The 21,378-nt window shown below is 35.1% G+C and overlaps 1 protein-coding gene across 5 annotated transcripts in view; it reads right to left on the bottom strand.

The window, feature by feature from the left end:
* Positions 1–21,378, bottom strand: part of LOC136035673 (tRNA modification GTPase GTPBP3, mitochondrial-like) — a 287,196-nt gene that overhangs the window by 219,240 nt on the left and 46,578 nt on the right. For 3 of the 5 annotated variants that reach the window (XM_065717591.1, XM_065717595.1, XM_065717593.1), the window contains 2 exons: positions 19,461–19,566; positions 1,610–2,006 (listed from right to left, as the gene is read on the bottom strand). The exons of the other annotated variants lie outside the window; for them this stretch is intronic. In XM_065717591.1, the coding sequence (XP_065573663.1) occupies positions 1,610–2,006; positions 19,461–19,566 (503 nt within the window). The remainder of the gene's footprint in view (positions 1–1,609; positions 2,007–19,460; positions 19,567–21,378) is intronic. 5 annotated transcript variants of the gene reach the window in all.

Here is a 21,378-nt window from a genome sequence, read left to right as displayed (position 1 = left end):
CGTGGTGCGAAGCATGTGTTAGACGAAGATGAACGTCACACCAGTTGACAGGGAGTGAGCAACCCCTCCGATGTTGACCCATCGACTGCAGGTAGACAAAACTAAAGCTAATGCATAACATAATAGAATATTTATTGGCCAAATTAAATATACTCTTACATATAATTACATAAATTAAATATATCTTAAATTAAATATTACTGTTAAATAAAATTATGTACTATTAAATATAATTAATTAAAAATGTTTACTGGCCAAATTGCCAGTAAACTCTGGCAATTTGCCAGACTCTGCAGCCATTTCTGATCTTTCACTAATGCATGTATCCAGATATTGCTAACTCTCATTTTCTCTCGTTATTTTTTTACTACAAGAAAAATACATTTAATTGCTTCACCTTGAAGAATATTAAATATTAAGTTTCTTCTTTATTCAAAATAAAATAGAAAATAACGTGACGATCATAAAATATGAAAAAAATGGCAAGTACGGTTACTCTATATATATGGTTGTCCTATGTGTGGAGAGATGGATGAGTCTTTGCAACATTTTTTTTAGGAGAATGAAGGGAGTTGAGGGCTTTGGGCTTGTAATTATTTGGTAGGGAGGAGCGGGGAGAGATTGGATTTTGGAATTTTTGAGTAGGGGTTACTTAAATATAAATAATATTGGAAAGTTCGTCCGGGTAGGTATGAGGTATCATGATGATTTTCTTAAATAATTAGTTTTAGGGTCTTTTCAGTCTATGTTTCGTAGTTGTATTTTTTCGCTTCTTTTGTGTCTATCACCATGGCCCGATTGGGCTTTCGTGTGTGAATAAATCTATCGATCTATCTTTATACATAACATAGGGCCTATATCTGAGAAGCCGTTTCATTTATTTTTCTGGGGAGAGGGAATTTTTATCAAAGAAGTTGGGGATAAACAAAATGAAATGTTATTTTTCTTTAGACTCTAAAATAAATTTCTATTCGCATTTTAAAAATTTTGAAAATTATTTAAAACATTTTTTTAAAACATAATTTATTTTAGAAATGTTGATTTATTTTTACGCCAGTGTATTTTTATGGTATCCGAATGAAGTAAGAAGGGATTTAAAGGAAACTAGAACTTCTTGGGAGGGTGTAAAGAACGAAGATTCAAATAAATTGCGATGGAGGAGGGGTGTGCCAGCTGTTTTGGCCTCAGACGCCTTGTTGCTGCAGAGAGTTATTAGTAGTAGTAATATTCTATTTTACACGACAAAATAGTTAAATGACAACGGGACAACAATTTTTTTTTTTTTTTTTTTTTTTTTTTTTTTTTTTTTTTTTTTTTTTTTTTTTTTTTTTTTTTTTTTTTTTTTTACATGGAATTATAAGTACTTCAAATGTCTTAACCTATAATCCTTGGGTAGACCAAGGGTATATTTAAGGGGGAGGGCGTTTGGCGGTTTGATCCCCCCCCCCCACCGAAATATTTATTAGACTTGCAAAACATAACAAAAATACACATTTTTTTTCTGCGTTTAATTGCTTTGGTACCCCCATCCCCCCTGCAAACAAAAATCCTGGATACGGTCTTGGGTAGAGCGTAGGTCAAAAATTTGTCTTGAATATTTAATACTTACAGATTTGCAATTTTCTTCGTAAGTTCAGATAAAAAACCCGTGAGGCCTGCTTTCGTCGTACACGAAAGACTGACCCCATCATAAGTTTTCTCCTTCACTAAGTCGATTTTATTCCATACAGTCAAAACATCTTCATCCCATCCTTTTAAGAAATGGTCAATATTAGACGACTCAGGCGCATCTACTTTTGAAGCATCCTTAACTAAAATAACAAGGTCGGCATTTTCTGCACGCTTTTTGGCTCGATTCACACCTTCCTGTTCTACATCATCAGTTGTTCGTCGTATACCAGCAGTATCGCATAGTATCATAGGATATCCACCAATGTCTATTGTTGTCTCAAGGACGTCTCGAGTTGTGCCAGCAACTGGGGACACTATGGCAGCTTGGCGTTGACCTTAAAATATAAATACTTTCATTTATATATATATATATATATATATATATATATATATATATATATATATATATATATATATATATATATATATATATATATATATATGTATATATATATATATATATATATATATATATATATATATATATATATATATATATATCTTCCAAGAGTCGGAAGAGGTTAAATTCAGGTATTTTTACAGAACAAAAATGTTCCATTGGAGCTGAAACCTCGTGTAACTGAATCCCAAGGTACTGAACCTCTGTAACTGAACCTTCGTATAAATGAACCGTCGTGAAACTTAGCCCCCGTGCAACTGAACCCCCATGCAACTGAACCGCTGTTCAACTGAGCCCTCGTGTAACTGCATCCCATTTAACTGAACCATCGTGCAACTGAACTGTTGTGCAACTGAACCGTCGTGCAACAAAACCCCCGTACTCAGTCTTTCACTATTCTAAAAATAAGAGGCAAAATCACGGGGTAAAACACAAGTTAGAATCTTTATATATCGTAATTGTTTATATATTGTAATTAATCTTGTTGTTGTAATTGTTTGTTATTTAAGTTATTAATTTAAAAACAAATTTCACAAGACAAGTTCTTCAAAGAAAAGCAAAGAGCTCCATTAAGCCAAGAATGAGCAAAAATAAAGTCAAATAATCTTCAAGCGTAAAAATACCAAAAATTACTATCAATAAGTAAATGAAACTCAAAACGAACAAAAATTACAATAAATAGCTGAGTGAAAATGAGCAAAAATTAACACGAGTAGGGCTGATAAGCCCTATACCTTCTCAACACCAGAACACAATTTGCTCTTTACTGTAAAAAAAAAACAAAAAAACAAAACAAATGACCGTGACTTATCAGTTCAATTGATATATGCTGATATTTCTTCGTTAAGGTTTTGATAATTTCTCATTTATGAAAGTAAGAAAGGTTAAAACATTTCAAGCGTATTTTGTTTTCAATAAAGCGCAAATTGTGTCCTGGTCTTGAGAAGCCATAGGGGTTATCCGTCCTACTCAGGATAATTTTTGCTCCTTTTGAGTTTGACTCGGCTATTTATTGTAATATCTATTCGTTTTAAGTTTCATTTATTTATTGATAGTGATTTTTGATATTTTTACGCTTGCAGATTATTTGACTTTATTTTTGCTCATTCTTGGCTTTTAATTTTTTACTAACACTATCATTAGCAAAAAAAAATACAAGTAACTTACGTAATAAACTTCTATATTCGTATGCTTTTATTATGTATATGAGCGGGTTCACCCCCTCGTGAATACCTGGCTCTTTACACTAAAACTTGAATTTTGTCCCAATTCCTTAAGAATGACCCCTGAATCACAAAGGCCGTAAAATAAATAGTTGAAATTACTAAAAATACTTTAGCGTGAAGAGCGAGGTATTACGAGCAGGTGAACCCCTCGTATGCGTAATAATTTCTGTTCGTTTTAAGTTTTAATGCTGCTCCTTACTTTCAGTTGAAAAGACTTTTCATATTTATTTTTTCATTGTTTTTTTTTAAATAATACTAGAAAGCCCTGCGCCCCCTTCATTGAAATTCTTTTCCCCCATGACAAATTCCTCCATGGAAAGATCCTCCCACGTAACCCCCCTCAACCCCCCCCAAACCAAAAAATCCCCCTGAAAACGTCTGTACACTTCCCAATATCCATTAGTATATGTAAACAACGGTCAAAGTTTGTAACTTGCAGCCCCTCCCAGGGGGACTGTGGGGGAGTAAGTCGTCCCCAAAGACATAGTTATTAGGTTTTTCGACTATGGTGAATAAAATGGCTATCTCAGAATTTTGATCCGGTGACTTTGGGGAAAAATGAGCGTGGGAGGGGGCCTAGGTGCCCTCCAATTTTTTAGTCACTTAAAAAGGGCACTAGAACTTTTAATTTCCGTTAAAATGGGCCCTCACACGACATTCTAGGACCACTCCGTCGATACGATCACCCCTGAAAAAAACAACAACAAAAAACAAATAAAAAAAAAACAACAAATAAACACGCATCCGTGATCTTTCTTCTGGCAAAAAATGCGAAATTCCACATTTTATAGATAGGAGCTTGAAACTTCTACATTAGGGTTCTCTGACACGCAGAATTTTATGGTGTGATTTTCGTTAAGATTGCGTTACTTTATTTTCAAAAATAAGGGAAATTTTCTCAGGCTCGTCACTTTTGATGGGTATGACTAAACTTGATGAAACTTATACATTTAAAATCAGCATTAAAATGCGATTCTTTTGATGTAACTATTGGTATCAAAATTCTATTTTTTAGAGTTTCGATTACACTTGAGCTAGGTCGCTCCTTACTACAGTTCGTTACCACGAACTGTTTGATAACCTCGAATTCAAACTCAGCAGCAACAACTCGCCAGAGGTCCCGTTATCGATGTTGGTGATGAGATTATGCGAAAGCGTCTATCTAATAATCCAAAAAAAGAAAAAGAAAAGAGACTTTTTTTAAACGAATATGTTCGACAGCCTTTCATTTCTGTTACAAACATACACTATGATATAGTACAAATTAACTTTGAAAAATCTAAAAGCAAAAAAACACAAGAATATTTAGGGGAATATTAATAAACAATGTAACTGAACAATTATCAACTATATTTTTCGTGACAACAAAGCTAACAGCTGGTATGGCATTATATATACCACTGCCAAAGCCTAATGGAACTAAGAAACGAGGTACGAACACATCAGATAAAGACAGAAAAAACATTGAAGCACGAGAATGAAGCAGAATAGGAAGGATGGAGTATAAGGATGACTTAGGTAAAATGGTAAAGAACACAGTATTGGGCTCTACCGTCCCTTCCGGTGGTTATGATCTCCTGTCAGGGCCTTTCACCCAGGGAATGAAATAGGGGGTCAGCCATCAACAGGCTGACCATCAACAGGGGGGGGGGGGGCTGGGGGTCAGCCATCCTGTGCTTTCGAACACTTTTCCTATTTACCTTCCATAGATTTTTCCAGGTACCCATTTAGAGCTTAGAGTCTGGACGAACTTATAGTCACGCTACTGACCCCCGTTACAAAAAAATCAACCAGCGATACCAGGACTCGAGCCTTTGTCCCCCCGGACAAAAGATTTCAAGTCTAGCGAGCTAATCACTCGGTATTCTAATCTAAATTGGTATTATTTAGTTCATTTGTCAGTATTGAAGTTTTCTGTGATGTACTATGATCAAAGAGGACACAGCTCTATCTTTGGCTCGTTCTGAAACTGGGATTTGACTTTAAAACATATGTTGATAAAATTATTCGGCACTAACCAATTTTAACATTTAGCATCTAATTTTTATGTAAATAATAGTGTCATAGCTGTATTTTCCCACACTAGCGTCTTTCCTAATTTATAATTAAGTCCCAAAATAGTTACACCTATCGATTAAATAAAAAGAACAAGAAATATCCATAATAAATCTCTCCCTTTGATTTTAACGTCAAACTTTGACTACTAAGGCGAAAAACCAAAATGGCAAGAAATTGGCTGAACAAGCTAAAATGATTTGAAACCAAAAATTCGTATCAACAGTAATTTTCTCTCGATTTCCACCTATATGTCAAATAATATATATATATATATATATATATATATATATATATATATATATATATATATATATATATATATATATATATATATATATATATACAGTTCGTGGTAACCAACTGTTCTCTGACACATTGAATCTGATGGCAGATTTCAAATATATAAGTTTCATTAACTTTAGTCTTACCCATCAAAGGTTATGAGCCTGAGAAAATTTACCTGATTTTCGAAAAAAGGGAGAAACACCCCCTAAAAGTCATATAATCTTAATGAAAATCACGCCATCAGATTCAATGTGTCAGAGAACCCTACCGTAGAGGTTTCAAGCTCACATCTGCAAAAATGTGGAATTTCTTATTTTTTGCCGGAAGAAAGATCACGGATGAGTGTTTATTTGTTTGTTTTTGTTTATCCCAGGGGTAATCAAATCGACTCAGTGGTCCTTGAGTACCGGGAGAGGTCTCATTCTAACAGAAATTAAAAGATCTAGTGCTCTTTTTAACTGACAAGAAACTGGAAGGCAACTAGGCCTCCTCTCACGTCACTTTTTCTCAGAATCGTCCGATCAGTTCTGAGATAGCCATTTTGCTCAGCATAGTTGAAAGGCCGAATAACTATGCCTTTGAGATATCATATCGTGATTAATGATTCCCCCTCAGCCCCCGGGGAAAGGTATTTAACTTACAAAATTTGCCCTTTCTTTACGTATAGGCTAGTATTAGTTATTAAGTCTGTATACATTTTTCTTATGTCTTGCTTTCTCTTTGCCCACCCAATTTTACGCGTGGAGATGTTAAGGGTAATTGTCCAAGGTAAGTTTTTCTTCGGGATTGAATTTTCTAGAGAATGAATCCGTGGGGAGGAGGAATTTTCCATGGAGGTGTAGCCAGGTTTCCTGGCATCATTCAAAAACAATCAGAGATTATACAGAACAAGTTTTTTCAAACGGAAGTAAGGAGCAGTAATAAAACTTAAACGAACAGAAATTATTACGTCTATGAAGGGGTTTGCTCCTTCTCAACACCTCCTCCTTTACGCTAAAGTTTTAGAAGTACCAAAAAAAACTTTAGCGTAAAGAGTAAAGTGTTGAGGAGGAGCAACCCCCCTTATATACGTAATAATTTCTGTTCGTTTTGAGTTTTAATGTTGCTCCTTACGTTTCGTTGAAAAAAATTTTGCGTCCCTATTCATTAATGCTCTCGTATATGAGAACAAAGTTATTACATTATTGAACTTTAAAAATAGCTATCAAGCTTTAATTGCCTTTTTACTGATACGTCAGTAACAACTGGTATCTATGGTAACTTTTCCTAATAATCAACAAGTTAATTATCAACAAGATATACATTCAGGCGGGTGATTCAAGACAAGAAAAGAGTCATAAGAACCTCTGACTTGGCAATCGATTAATTGCACATATCAAGTAAATGATTAGTGTTACAAACAGTATTTACGAGGTAAAAATCAGAAATTTTAGTTTACAGGTGGACATGTAACATATTATTGAAATCAGAATCATTTCCACTTTCATTCCGATTTTTCCAACTTTTTTTCAACCTCCGAAATAATGCTACTAACAGGTATTAGTTTAGGTTAGACTTTCTAGACCTCCTAAGTTTTTAAAGACAAAAATTAGTTGTTTTTTTTCAGCTGAAAGTGAGGATCAACATTAAAACTTAAAAGGAACAAAAACTATTCCGTGTGTGTGGGGGGGGGGCTAACCACTCCTAAGTACCTTTCTCTTCCCTCTAAAGTTTTAGTACTTTAAAAAAGCTCCTGTATCTAGTTGTGTTTCACTTGTGTTTCAGGAATCGTTATTAAAGAGCTGAGAAAACAAATTCAAACTTCAGCATAAAAAGCGTAAAAAGCCAAAGCCAGTCCCCCCTCTCACATACGGAATAGTTTATATTACAAACACACACAACTTACAAACAATAGGGAAATTTTCTCAAGACAGTGGAATTCAATTCAGTGAATATTTCAGCCGTATGTCCGTATGTCCTTCAACACAACACCCAATATATATTAAATAAAAAAAAACAAGTTTTTTCAACGGCAAGTTAGGAGCGACACTAAAACTTAAAACGAACAGAAATTATTCCGTATATGAAAGGGGATGTCCCCTTAGCAACACCTTGCTCTTTACGCTAAAGTTTGACTCTTTCTCATAACTCCACTTTTTAAAACAATATAAAAAATTTAGCGTAAAGAGCGAGACGTTGCGGAGGGGACGACCCCTTTCATATACGGAATAATTTCTGTTCATTTTAAGTTTTAGCGTCGCTCCTTACTTGCAGTTTAAAAAAAAGTGTTTTTTAATTTCATTTCTGAACGTTTTCGAATTAATACATGATTTGATTTTGGCTCACCGCACATAAATAATTAAAAAGAATTTGCATATTAATTTTTTTCGGCTAAATGGCTTTCTCATAGTTTTGATCAGAAGATTTTGATACAAAAAATGGGTGGGGGAGGAAGCCTAGTTGATCTCCGGTTTTTGGTTACTTAAAAAGGCAACTAGAACTTTTTAACGAACGTTTTTATTAGTAATAAATGTATGTAACTTAAGAATTAACTTATGAAACGAACTTCTATATTCGTATAATTTTATTACGTATATGAGGGGGTTCGCCCCACCCGTCAATACCTCAATCTTTACACTAAAGCTAGAATTTTGTCCCAATTCTTTAAGAATGACCCCTGAATCCCAAAGGCATAGAGTAAAGTTGTAATTACTAAAAATACTATCACGTGAAGAGCGAAGTATCGTGGAGAAGATGAACCCCCTTATTTACGTAGTAATTTCTGTTCTTTTTAAGTTTTAATGCTGCTTCTTACTTCCAGCTGAATTGTTTTTTTCTCATTGTTTTTCTTAAATAATGCTAGAAAATCCTGCAGCCCCTTCATGGAAGTTCTCTTCCCTCATGATAAATTCCTCCATGGAGATCCTCCCACGTAACCCCCCCCCTCTTCAAAACTAAAAAGTCCCCTTGAAAACATCTGTACGCTTCCTAATAACCATTTCTATAAGTAAACAATGGTCAAAGTTTGTAACTTGCAGCCCCTCCCCAAGGGACTATGGAGGATTCAGTCGTCCCGAAAGACATAATTATTAGGTTTTTTGACTATGCTGAATAAAATGGCTATCTCAGTTTTTTGTTTTTTGTTGTTGTTTTTTTTTCGGCAGGGGTGATAATATCGACCCAGTGGTCCTAGAATGTCACGAAAGGGCTCATTATGACGAAAATTAAAAGTTCTACTGCCCTTTTAAGTGACCAAAAAATTGGAGGGCACCTAGGCTTCCTCCCACGCTCATTTTTTCCCCAAGCCACCGGATCAAAAGCCTGAGATAGACATTTTATTCAGCATAGTGAAAAAAACCTAATAACTATGTCTTTGGGGACGACTTACTCCCCCAGAGTTCCCGTGGGAGGGGCTACACGTTACAAACTTTGACCAGTGTTTACATATAGTAATGGTCATTGACGCTTTCAGGGGGATTTTTTGGTCGTGGCGGAGGGGTTGAGGGGTGTGTGTTATGTGGGGGGAACTTGCCATGGAGAAATTTGTAATGGGGGAAGAATATTTCTGTAAAGGGGGCGCAGGATTTTTTAGCATTTTCCCAAAAAGACAATAAAAAAATAAATATGAAAAGTTTTTCAACTGAAAGTAAGAAGTAGCATTAAAACTTAAAAAGAACATAAATTATCACCCATATGAGGGGTTCACCTCTTCCTAATACCTTGCTCTTTACGCTAAAGTAATTCATTAATTTCAACTATTTATTCTAAACCCTTTGGATTCAGGGGTCATTCTTAAGGAATTGAGACAAAATTTAAGCTTTAATGCAAAGAGTGAGGTATTGACGAGAAGGTGAACCCCCTCCTATACGTAATAAAAAGATACGAATATAGAAGTTCGTTACGTAAGTTAATTCGTAAGTTACGTATATTTTTACTAATCAAAACGTTCGTAAAAAAATTAAAAGTTCTAGTTGCCTTTTTAAATAACCAAAAAATTGGAGAGTAACTAGGCCTACTCCCGCGCTCCTTTTTTCTCAAAATCGTCCGATCAAAACTATGAGAAAGCCATTTAGCCAAAAAAAAAAATAATATGCAAATTTCGTTTTAATCATTCATGTGCGGAGAGCCAAAATCAAAACATGCATTAATTCGAAAACGTTCAGAAATTAAATAAAAAAACAAGTTTTTTAACTGAAAGTAAGGAGCGACATTAAAACTTATAACGAACAGAAATTACTCCGTGTATGAAAGGGGATTTTCCCTCCTCAACGCCCCGCTCTTTACGATAAAGTTTGTTACTGTTTAAAAAGCTGAGTTGACAGAAAGAGCCAAACCTTCGAACTTTAACCTAAAGAGCGGGGCGTTGAGGAGGGAACAACTCCTTTCATATACAGAATGATTTCTGGTCGTTTTAAGTTCGAAAATATTCCTAATGACAATTTCTTCCGCGCCCAAAGAAAATTCCCCAGACTATTCCAGCCCCACTGAGGATTTTCCATGGACAATTCTCCCGAAAAATATCCAAATGTAAGAATGAGTCTCCCCAAAGACAACTTAATAGAAATAAAAAGAATACAAAGGAATTCTGACATTTTCCCTCCTTGTAAAATTTCGCCTGAAAAGTTTCTCTCCAGGAGCATTTCAAGTTCCTGAAATACAAAAGAACCTTCCTCCCCATAAAAAATTCTTCCGATGAAAAATCCCCAATGCAGAGAATCCCCCCAGAAAATGACTGTATATTTCCCTATAAAAAATACTAGTACTGATCTATATTAATTACTAAAGTAGGAAGACAGTCTTTCTTTCTCCCTCTGTCTTACTTTTTTGTTTATATGATTATCTTTTTATATTATCTATTATTTATTATTCGGTATTTTTTATATTTTACATATTTTTATTATTTAATATTTATTATTATTTTTCATAGTTTATATTTTTTATGTTTGGTTTTATGGTGTGCGTTGGTTTCCGTGTTTGTGCTGTTTGCACTTGTGATTTCTTTTTTCACTATACGCAAACAGTGGGCAAATTTCATACCGCCCTTTCCCCACGTATTCCATCCATCAGAGGCATACTTATTGGATCTTTCAACTAGATTGAACAAAATGGTTATCTCAAAATTTTGGTCAAACGACTTTAGAAAAAAAATGAGTGTGTGAGGGTAGGGCCGTATCCAGGAGTTTTTCGGAGGAGTTGTAATTTTTTTCCGGGAGGATTTCTTTAAAAAAATGAATCTTATAGGATCATTAGTTCGATACGATCATCCCTGGAAAAACAAACAACATTAAAACAAATACAATCGTAATCTTTACATCGGCAAAACTACAAAATTACATACTTTTGCACACGGTAGCTGAAACCTCAATAGTGCGGTTCTCAGATACGCCGAATCTGGTGCTGTGATTTTCATTCAGATTCCTTGACTTTTTTTTTTGGGGGGGGGGGGCTGTTCCAGCCTCAACGCCCCGCTCTTTACGCTTAAATTTTTTATTGTTTTAAAAAGTAGAGTTGAGAGGGGGGGGGGGGGGGGAACAGCCCCTTTCATATACGGAATAATTTCTGTTCGTTTTAAGTTCCAATATCGCTCCTTACTTTCAGTAAAAAAAAACTTGCCTTTTTATTTAATTTCTGAACATTTTTGAATTAATAAATGTTTTGATTTTGTCTTCACACATGAATAATTAAGACAAAATTTGCATATTAATTTATTTTCATGGCTAAATGGCTTTATCATAGCTTTGGTCGTACTATTTTGAGAAAAAAGGAGCGGGGGAGTAGGCCTAGTTACCCTCCAATTTTTTGGTTATTTAAAAAGGCAACTAGAACTTTTAATTTTTTACGAACGTATTTATTAGTAATTAGACTAATAGCAATTAAGAGTATTAGACTAGTTTGTTGCTGCTACATTGCCTTGTCCGTAACGTCACATAAACTTACGTAACGTAAAATTTTACTATGTTGCTGCTACATTGACTATTTTGTTGCTGCTACATTGCCTTGTCCGTAACGTCACATAAACTTACGTAACGTAAAATTTTACTATGTTGCTGCTACATTGACTATTTTGTTGCTTCTACATTGCCTTGTCCGTAACGTCACATAAACTTACGTAACGTAAAATTTTACTATGTTGCTGCTACATTGACTATTTTGTTGCTGCTACATTGCCTTGTCCGTAACGTCACATAAACTTACGTAACGTAAAATTTTACTATGTTGCTGCTACATTGACTATTTTGTTGCTGCTACATTGCCTTGTCCGTAACGTCACATAAATTTACGTAACGTAAAATTTTACTATGTTGCTGCTACATTTACTATTTTGTTGTTGCTACATTGCCTTGTCCGTAACGTCACATAAACTTACGTAACGTAAAATTTTACTGTGTTGCTGCTACATTGACTATTTTGTTGCTGCTACATTGCCTTGTCCGTAACGTCACATAAACTTACGTAACGTAAAATTTTACAATGTTGCTGCTACATTGACTATTTTGTCCTGCTATATTGCCTTGTCCGTAACGTCACATAAACTTACGTAACGTAAAATTTTACTATGTTGCTGCTACATTGACTATTTTGTTGCTGCTACATTGCCTTGTCCGTAACGTCACATAAACTTACGTAACGTAAAATTTTACAATGTTGCTGCTACATTGACTATTTTGTCCTGCTACATTGCCTTGTCCGTAACGTCACATAAACTTACGTAACGTAAAATTTTGCAATGTTGCTGCTACATTGACTATTTTGTCCTGCTATATTGCCTTGTCCGTAACGTCACATAAACTTACGTAACGTAAAATTTTACTATGTTGCTGCTACATTGACTATTTTGGTGCTGCTACATTGCCTTGTCCGTAACGTCACATAAACTTACGTAACGTAAAATTTTACTATGTTGCTGCTACATTGACTATTTTGTTGCTGCTACATTGCCTTGTCCGTAACGTCACATAAACTTACGTAACGTAAAATTTTACTATGTTGCTGCTACATTGACTATTTTGTTGCTGCTACATTGCCTTGTCCGTAACGTCACATAAACTTACGTAACGTAAAATTTTACTATGTTGCTGCTACATTGACTATTTTGTTGCTGCTACATTGCCTTGTCCGTAACGTCACATAAATTTACGTAACGTAAAATTTTACTATGTTGCTGCTACATTTACTATTTTGTTGTTGCTACATTGCCTTGTCCGTAACGTCACATAAACTTACGTAACGTAAAATTTTACTGTGTTGCTGCTACATTGACTATTTTGTTGCTGCTACATTGCCTTGTCCGTAACGTCACATAAACTTACGTAACGTAAAATTTTACAATGTTGCTGCTACATTGACTATTTTGTCCTGCTACATTGCCTTGTCCGTAACGTCACATAAACTTACGTAACGTAAAATTTTACTATGTTGCTGCTACATTGACTATTTTGGTGCTGCTACATTGCCTTGTCCGTAACGTCACATAAACTTACATAACGTAAAATTTTACTATGTTGCTGCTACATTGACTATTTTGTTGCTGCTACATTGCCTTGTCCGTAACGTCACATAAACTTACGTAACGTAAAATTTTACTATGTTGCTGCTACATTGACTATTTTGTTGCTGCTACATTGCCTTGTCCGTAACGTCACATAAACTTACGTAACGTAAAATTTTACAATGTTGCTGCTACATTGACTATTTTGTCCTGCTACATTGCCTTGTCCGTAACGTCACATAAACTTACGTAACGTAAAATTTTACTATGTTGCTGCTACATTGACTATTTTGTTGCTGCTACATCGCCTTGTCCGTAACGTCACATAAACTTACGTAACGTAAAATTTTACTATGTTGCTGCTACATTGACTATTTTGGTGCTGCTACATTGCCTTGTCCGTAACGTCACATAAACTTACGTAACGTAAAATTTTAATATGTTGCTGCTACATTGACTATTTTGTTGCTGCTACATTGCCTTGTCCGTAACGTCACATAAACTTACGTAACGTAAAATTTTACTATGTTGCTGCTACATTGACTATTTTGTTGCTGCTACATTGCCTTGTCCGTAACGTCACATAAACTTACGTAACGTAAAATTTTACTATGTTGCTGCTACATTGACTATTTTGTTGCTGCTACATTGCCTTGTCCGTAACGTCACATAAACTTGCTTACAGAGAGGAAAAAACGACTGCACTTCGACTATATCTTCCAATTTGAAGTTTTCAAAGAAAATTAAAGAAATACATTCAACCTAAGTTGAATGGAAATTAAGTCAAATAGTAATACGAGTCCAAAACGATCACAAATTTTAATTTTTACAAAGATACCTCTTAAGAAGATAATTTTTACAAAGCATAAAAACGAAGATAATTTCGTAAACAGCATTGACCAGCCATAATATAAAGAAAGAAAACATTCAAAAATGGGGTTTTTAAAGGCCAAACACAAATTTTCTGTGTTTTCTTCAGTATTTTTGTTTAGTCTTTAAAAACCCTATTTTTGAACGTTTTCTTTCTTTATGTCATAAAAACGAATAATGTAAAACGAGCACTATCAATCAATAAGTGAAACCGAAGACGAAGAGAATTAAAAAAAGAGTGAAACTTAAAACTGCTACAAACAGGAGCAGGGGTAACGTCCCCTATGCCAGGTCAGATCGTCACTTTAGTGAAAACAATTCTTAGCTTTCGAGCTTTGAGTTTTATTTGCCAGAACATCAAAAAAAGAAAGAAAATCATTATATTGACCAATATTAATGGACGTTAAAATGCAGATAGCCAGTATAATATATATTGACAGTTATGCAATTTTCAGTGACAGTTATTGACAGTTATTTCAATGACAATTATTGACAATTATGGAATTTTCAGCAGTTTCGTGTTTATTAATGTTATCAAAGCTGTCAGCAAAAGCCAAATGACTTGCAGCATTTAAAAGGCATAGGGGCGTTAGACTCCTTTTTTTGATTTCACGACAAACAAAAACTCGAATTAAAAATAAGAATTAACTAAATAAAAATTAGTTCGAAATAAAAACTACTTTAAAGCGCAAGTGACGTTCTGGTCTTTTCAAGGCATAGGCTGTAGTAGACTCCGATTTATGGTAGTTTTTGCTCGTTTTAAGTTTAACTCTGGGTACTTATTATCATTTCTGTTGATTTTGGTTTTAATTATTTATAGATGGTTATTTATGCTCTTTTTCATTTGAATCACTATTTGACTTATTTCAACTCGTCTTAAGTTTAATGTAGCTCTTCATTTTTGTATTAAAAACTTTTCTTGTGGAAAAAGCTTTTTTGAATTAATTTCTATCCGGTTTTATTTTATTGGTCAATATAAGGACTGTTTTTTAAAACATTTTCAGATTTTCTCCTTAAGAATCAATAGTTTGACTTGCTATTTATGTATTGGATCAAACTTGGCACCAAATTTTTATAGTATTTGTACAATGGAACTTTGGATGGATGGGTATGTTCAACACTGTCCAAATAAATGGACAGAAAACTTGCATAATATTTTAGGGTCAAAGAGATTCTGACCCCATCATGTTACAAACCAAAGTATAGACAAACAATAATTAACCATCCTACTCAATATGTCCTATTTGTTTGAACTTGAATTCCTTAGGCATTCCTGAGATCACGTATATAAACCTGTACAGGAACCTTCAATGGACATATTTAAGATGCGTACTTTTGACAGCCTGTATGCACATAGATTCATTTGATTTAATCCAACATCCCCCACAACCTACCCTGGACGTTTCAACTAAATAAACTTGACTGTTCCTTAGATAACACAGATACGCCTTGGACAACCTTGGATGCACGCATAATTTTTTTTATTTACTTAAACATCCCCAACAACATGCCTAAAAGTTCCAAAGTGACACCAAAGTAACTCACTTTTGACAATCATTTTATTTTCCCTCATTTATTTACTGTTGTACCTTTGCATAAATAAGGTGATTTATCTCCCGTCATCTCAAAGGTTGTTGAAAAAGTAGTGTATCGTCGACTCTCTTCATTTGTATTTAGTACTAGTTCGACTGCTGGAAATTCTCTCATCACTAACCATGAGTATAGTTTTCGTCCCTCATTCTCTACCTTGCATGCACTTTCTGATGCAACTGAGTTTGTGCGTGTTAATCTGGACAAGGGCTTGTGTGTTTTGGGTCTATTTCTCGACTTTTCAAAGGCCTTTGATATGGTTGACCACAATGCTCTTCTGTCTAAAGTATCTTTATTTGGAGTGCATGGAGTCCCACTAGAGTGGTTTAGGTCCAACCTCTCAGAGAGATCTCAGTATGTTTTGATTAACCGTACTTCTTCCTCTACTTTGCCTGTATTGAAAGGTGTCCCACAAGGATCTGTGCTTGGACCACTTTTGTTTCTAATTTACATTAATGATCTTGTTGATGGTCTTCATCCGCGTTTTCACCCTGTTCTTTTTGTTGATGACAGTAACCTTTTCATTGCTGCAGTGGACCTGCCATCTGCCACTTCTATAGCTCAAGGTCTTCTTGATAAAGTAAAGGATTGGTGCTGGTCAAAAGGCATGGCTCTTAACAGCCAAAAGAGTGCAATTGTCAACTTCAGGACCCCTTACCGTATGAGAGACGTACAGGAGCCAATCACCCTGACTTTTGGGAACGATATTATACCACAAGCTACTATGGTGAAATTTCTCGGTGTGTATCTTGACTGTTTTCTTTCTTTTAAACCGCATATAACTCACACCCGTTCCTTAATCCTCCGCCAGTCTTCACCCGTTCCTTAATCCTCCGCCAGTCTTCAATGTTGCATCGGATTAACTAATTTCTTTCTCCTGATATTATGGTTTCTCTTCATTATGCTTTTATTTATCCTTACCTTTCTTATTGCTGCTCTGTCTGGGGTAATACTAATAAATCTCTTCTCTGCTCACTTAAAAGATCTCGAAATAGGGCAGTGAAGGCTACTTTTCTTCTCCCTCGGCTTTACCCTTCCTCTGATCTTTATAATGTTACTGGAATAGCTCCGCTGGATCACATTATAGGTAAAAGTACTCTTTATTTAGCGCATCCTGCTTTTCTAGGTACTCTCCCACCGACCCTGCAGCAGTTTTTCTCAAGAACAGGCTCAGGTAGGTACTTTTCTTCTTTACGTAATTCTTCTCGACGATTCATTTTACCAAAACAATCCTCTACAGCAGCTCAGAGGTCTCCTGTATATCAATCAATTCTATTATGGAACTCCATCCCTTCGGATATCTCTCTTTTTCTTTCTGCAAAGGCATTATTTCGTCGGGTCTTTCCAGTTCAATAATTTTTCTCTCTTTTTTAATTCTATCCTAATTTGCATGTCTCCTCTTTTTTTAAAATCATTTTCAGCTACATTTCAAATCTCCTTCTAAATCTTCTATCGGTTAAATATAATATCTGCTAAATGTCATTGTCTTGTTCCAGAGTTTTTTTTTGTATATGTTTTAAAAAAGTGTTTTATTCTTGTTCTCTGTGGTTCTTTACAAGCAAAGCTTCTTGGGCTTAGTAACCGCTTTACTTTTGTAATAGTTTTTCTTTTAGTATTAATAAATTGATTGATTGATTGACAATCCAGAGACACATAGTGTCTCTGGATATAATTTTAAATCCGCCAAAACTTTCCTGAAAGTTTCGACTAATATCCTATTCTGTTATTGAGATATTACATATATGTGCTATTTTAACAACCAGAATGTACTTAAACTGTTTTGACTTAGTTCTACAGCTGTAGTAGTGAACTGGTAACTGTATTAGCAGCAGTACAAGCAGTCATAGTAGGAGAAATAATAGTAGCAGTTGCAATCGCAATCGCTGTAATAGCAGTAATCGTGATCGCAAGTAGTCGTAGTATCAAGTAGTTTGTAGTCGCAAGCAGTAGCAGTTACAGTCCCAAGTACTTCCACTCAAAATCACAGTCGACAATAGTTGTAACTGCAAAAACTCGTAGCCAAAAGCAGTCACAGTTGCAGTCACAAATGTCCGCAATCACAAGAAGTAGGTGTCTTAAGTAGCTGAAGTTGTAAGTAGTAACAGTCAGAGTTGCAAGTAAAGCCACAGTTGCAAATAGTCGCAGTCACAAGCTATCGATCACAAGAAAATGTCATCGCAGGCAGTCACAATCACAAATTGCTGCAGTCACAGTCGCAAGTGGTCGTAGTCAAAGTAACAAAGAGCCCCATTTGCAAGCAGTTGCAGTCACAATCGCAAGTAGTCGCAGTAGCAACAGCTAGTCACAGTCGCAACAAATAGTAGTCATAGGCGCAATTAGTCGCCACCCAACTCGTAATCGTAAGGAGTTGCAGTCACAAGCAGTCGCAGTCGAAAATCTTCGCAGTCGCAGTAGAAAGTTATCGCAAGTAGACATTGCCATAAGTAGTAACAGTCGTAAGAAGTCGCAGTCATAAGTTGTCGCAATCGCAAGTGGTCGTAGTAGCAAACACTCACAATTATAAGTTGTCACAGCCGCAGAACAAGTTGAAGTCGCAACTAACTGAAGTTACAAAACGCAAGTAGTCGCAGTCGTAAATATTCACAATCACAAGGAGTCACAATCGCAAGTATTCACAGTCGAAGTAAAAAGTTACTGCAGTTACAAGTATTCACAGTTGTAAGCAGCCATAAATAGTCACAGTCTTAGTCGTGAGCAGTCTCAGGCGCAAGCAGTCATAGTCACAAGTTGTCGCAGTCATAGTAGTTTTGGTAAAAGAAGTAATAGTAGTGGTAATAGTGGTGGTGATAGCAGTAGTAGTATGCACACATTGCCTCTTGGTTAGTTAAATGTCTCTCTCAATGCCCAGAAAATTCCAACTTAATACTAAGCCCATTTGACAACATGCATGCACAAAGTGTATTTTGATTCAGGTCAACATTCTCCTCACCCTTCCCTGAAAGTTCCACCTTAATACCCTTTCCTTTTAGAAAACCCAGGATTAAAGATGTCCCTTTTCCAATGACAAATCCTGTACATAAAATCAATGAGCAAATTGCTTTCACCTTTCACCCACAGAGACAGAGACAGAGGCATTCCTTTCACCCACAGAGGCATAGTTACTGGACCCTTCAACTATCTTAAACAAAATCAACATCTCAAAATTCTAAGCATCCAACTCAATATTGGATTATTCTTTATGGTTGATTGTGTGTGGCTATGCTGTTTGACCTATGTGTTTGTATGGATGAGTAGGGTTAAGGCCTCATTCAAGTGCTGATCAATATTAATCACTAATTTAGGAAAACAGTCTTCCTTTTCTCCTTATCTCTCTTTTTTTTTTGTGTTTGTGCTGTTGCATTGGTGATTTCTCTTTTCATGATATATATATATATATATATATATATATATATATATATATATATATATATATATATATATATATATATATATATATATATACATATATATATATATATATATATATATATATATATATATATATATATATATATATATATATATATATATAGGCCATTTAACTCTTACTCAGTCAGATAGCACTATTAGATTGTTTATCCCAAATCAACTCAACTTGTCAAATCAACCTAAAAAACCCAAATCAACTGGTGTCAGTCTAGCACCTTGTTTTGTCAGGTGTCAGGTTGTCAGGTGTCAGTCTAGCACCTAGTTAAGCACCTTGTTTTTGTTTTATTTTTTAAGAAATGTTTTCAGCATTAGCAGAAATAAACGGCTTTTTTGTTCTTAGTGAAAGAATGGTAGATAGCAAACAATTAAATACGAAACAGAATAATAAAAAATGTACAAAAAGGGCAGAAAAAATACAAATTGAAAATAAAAAGAGAAAAGAAAGAATAAAAAACAAACTTACACAATATATTCATCAAACTGCTTTTCCCAACGTTAGGTTCACCTACTATCGCTACATGTACCCCATCTCTCAAACGCTCACCTCTCCGATTATCTGATAGATGGTTCTGAAGATAAGTCGGACATAAAAAAAGAATCAGAAATTAGAAAAATGATGGCATACAGAATCTATCTCATTGCTAAAATACATAAAAGATGAATAGGAGAAAGGAGTAACAGTGTGCAACGAGAGCATAATGTCTTTGAAACAAGAAGAGAATAAATTACATTTCAGATAGTTCGTGGTAACGCACTGTAGGTAAGGAGTGAAGTGGCTCAATAGTAACCAAAACTGTAAACAGTTTTGGTAAACAATCAAGACAATAGCAGCCAAAACAGAGTTTTGATAACAATAGATACATGAAAAGAACGAAGTTTAATGCTGATTAAAGATATATAAAGTTTAATGTTACCCATCAAAAGTTTAGGAGCCTGAGAAAATTTGCCCAATTTTTCAAAAGGGAGAAACACCCCAAAACGTTAAGCAATCTTATTGAAAATGACACCATTAGATTTAGTATATCAGAGAGCCTTACTGTAGAGGTTTCAAGCTCTTATATACAGAAATGTGGAATTTGTATTATCTGCCATAAGAAAGATCACGAATGCGTGTCTTTTCAAAAAAAAAATTCCAAGGGGTGATGGTATCGAGCCAATGGTCTGACATTGGGAGAGGCCTCATCATGCAAACGGAAATTAAAAGTTGTAGTGTCTTTTTTACGCGACAAGAAAAATTGGAGGGCAACTAGCCCCCCTTGTACGTTCTACTAGCCCCCCTTTTATTCCCAAAGTCATCCAATCACAATTTTTGAAAGATGTATTCAGGATAGTTGAAAAATCCAAAAACTATGCCTCTTGGGATAAGAAAACCCACACAGCCCCTGGTGAAAATACAAATGAAATTTGGCCAATGTTTACATAAAGTATTTGGAAATACACAAACATATTTTTCTTCTTCTGTTTTGGGGGGAGAGGTAGAGAATTTTCTGTCAGGAGGGAAGTTTCCTGGAAAATTTTGAAAAAATTACATTGGGGAATTTACCAGAATTCATATATGGAATTTGTTTTATTTGTCTTACTTTCTCTATGGCGACTTAATTTTGTATGTGGAGATTTCCTGGAGGAAAAATATAAAGAAAACTTTCTCCGGGGTTGGAGGTGTCTCAAGAGATTTTTCTGCGTCAGGGAAATTTTTCACGGGCGAAATTGTCCATAGGGGAATTTTCCCCAAGATGACAAGTTTGACTTTTCGTTCCAATCCTTTCAGAATGATTCCTGCAAAACAAGGGTCATTCAATTAAAATAAGAAGCTTTTTAAAAGTACTGAGAAAATTTAACGCAGAGAGCGAGGTATTGAGGATGGGGCAAGGCCGCCATATATGGGATAATTCATGTTCATTTTACGTTTCAAAGTTGTTCCTTAATTTCAGATGAAAGAAACTTTTTTTGTGTGTGTTTTCTTTAGTTAAAAGTAATTTGACCCTATACGTAAGAAGCATCCCCTGTAAATTAGTTGGGATAAGTTATCTCCGTTTCATCTTAATCATCAAGACTTAATAAATTAGGAAACAATTTTTTTTATTTTTCTGGAGCTAAATGAAGGGAAAGTTTTAGACAGAGGTTGATTTTTCAAGTTTTATATCAACAATTTGTCTTTCATGTCTTGACTTGATAACATAAGATGCAAAAAGTGATTATCATGCAGAAAAATTAATTCAAATGGTGCCATCAAAACGTACCGGGGTACTCATTAACAAATTAATTACATGCTCGTAATCTGGTCGCCCAGATGACCTGCCCGTGGTTTTTACTGCACATAATCTGGTTTTTACCACGTGCCACGTGAACGTAAACCACGTGCAACTGCAGTGATATTAGTG

This window comes from Artemia franciscana, chromosome 14 (assembly GCF_032884065.1).
Source record: "Artemia franciscana chromosome 14, ASM3288406v1, whole genome shotgun sequence".
NCBI lineage: Eukaryota > Metazoa > Arthropoda > Branchiopoda > Anostraca > Artemiidae > Artemia > Artemia franciscana.
Note: the sequence above shows the minus strand (reverse complement) of the source record. Positions and strands in the feature narration are given on the sequence as shown.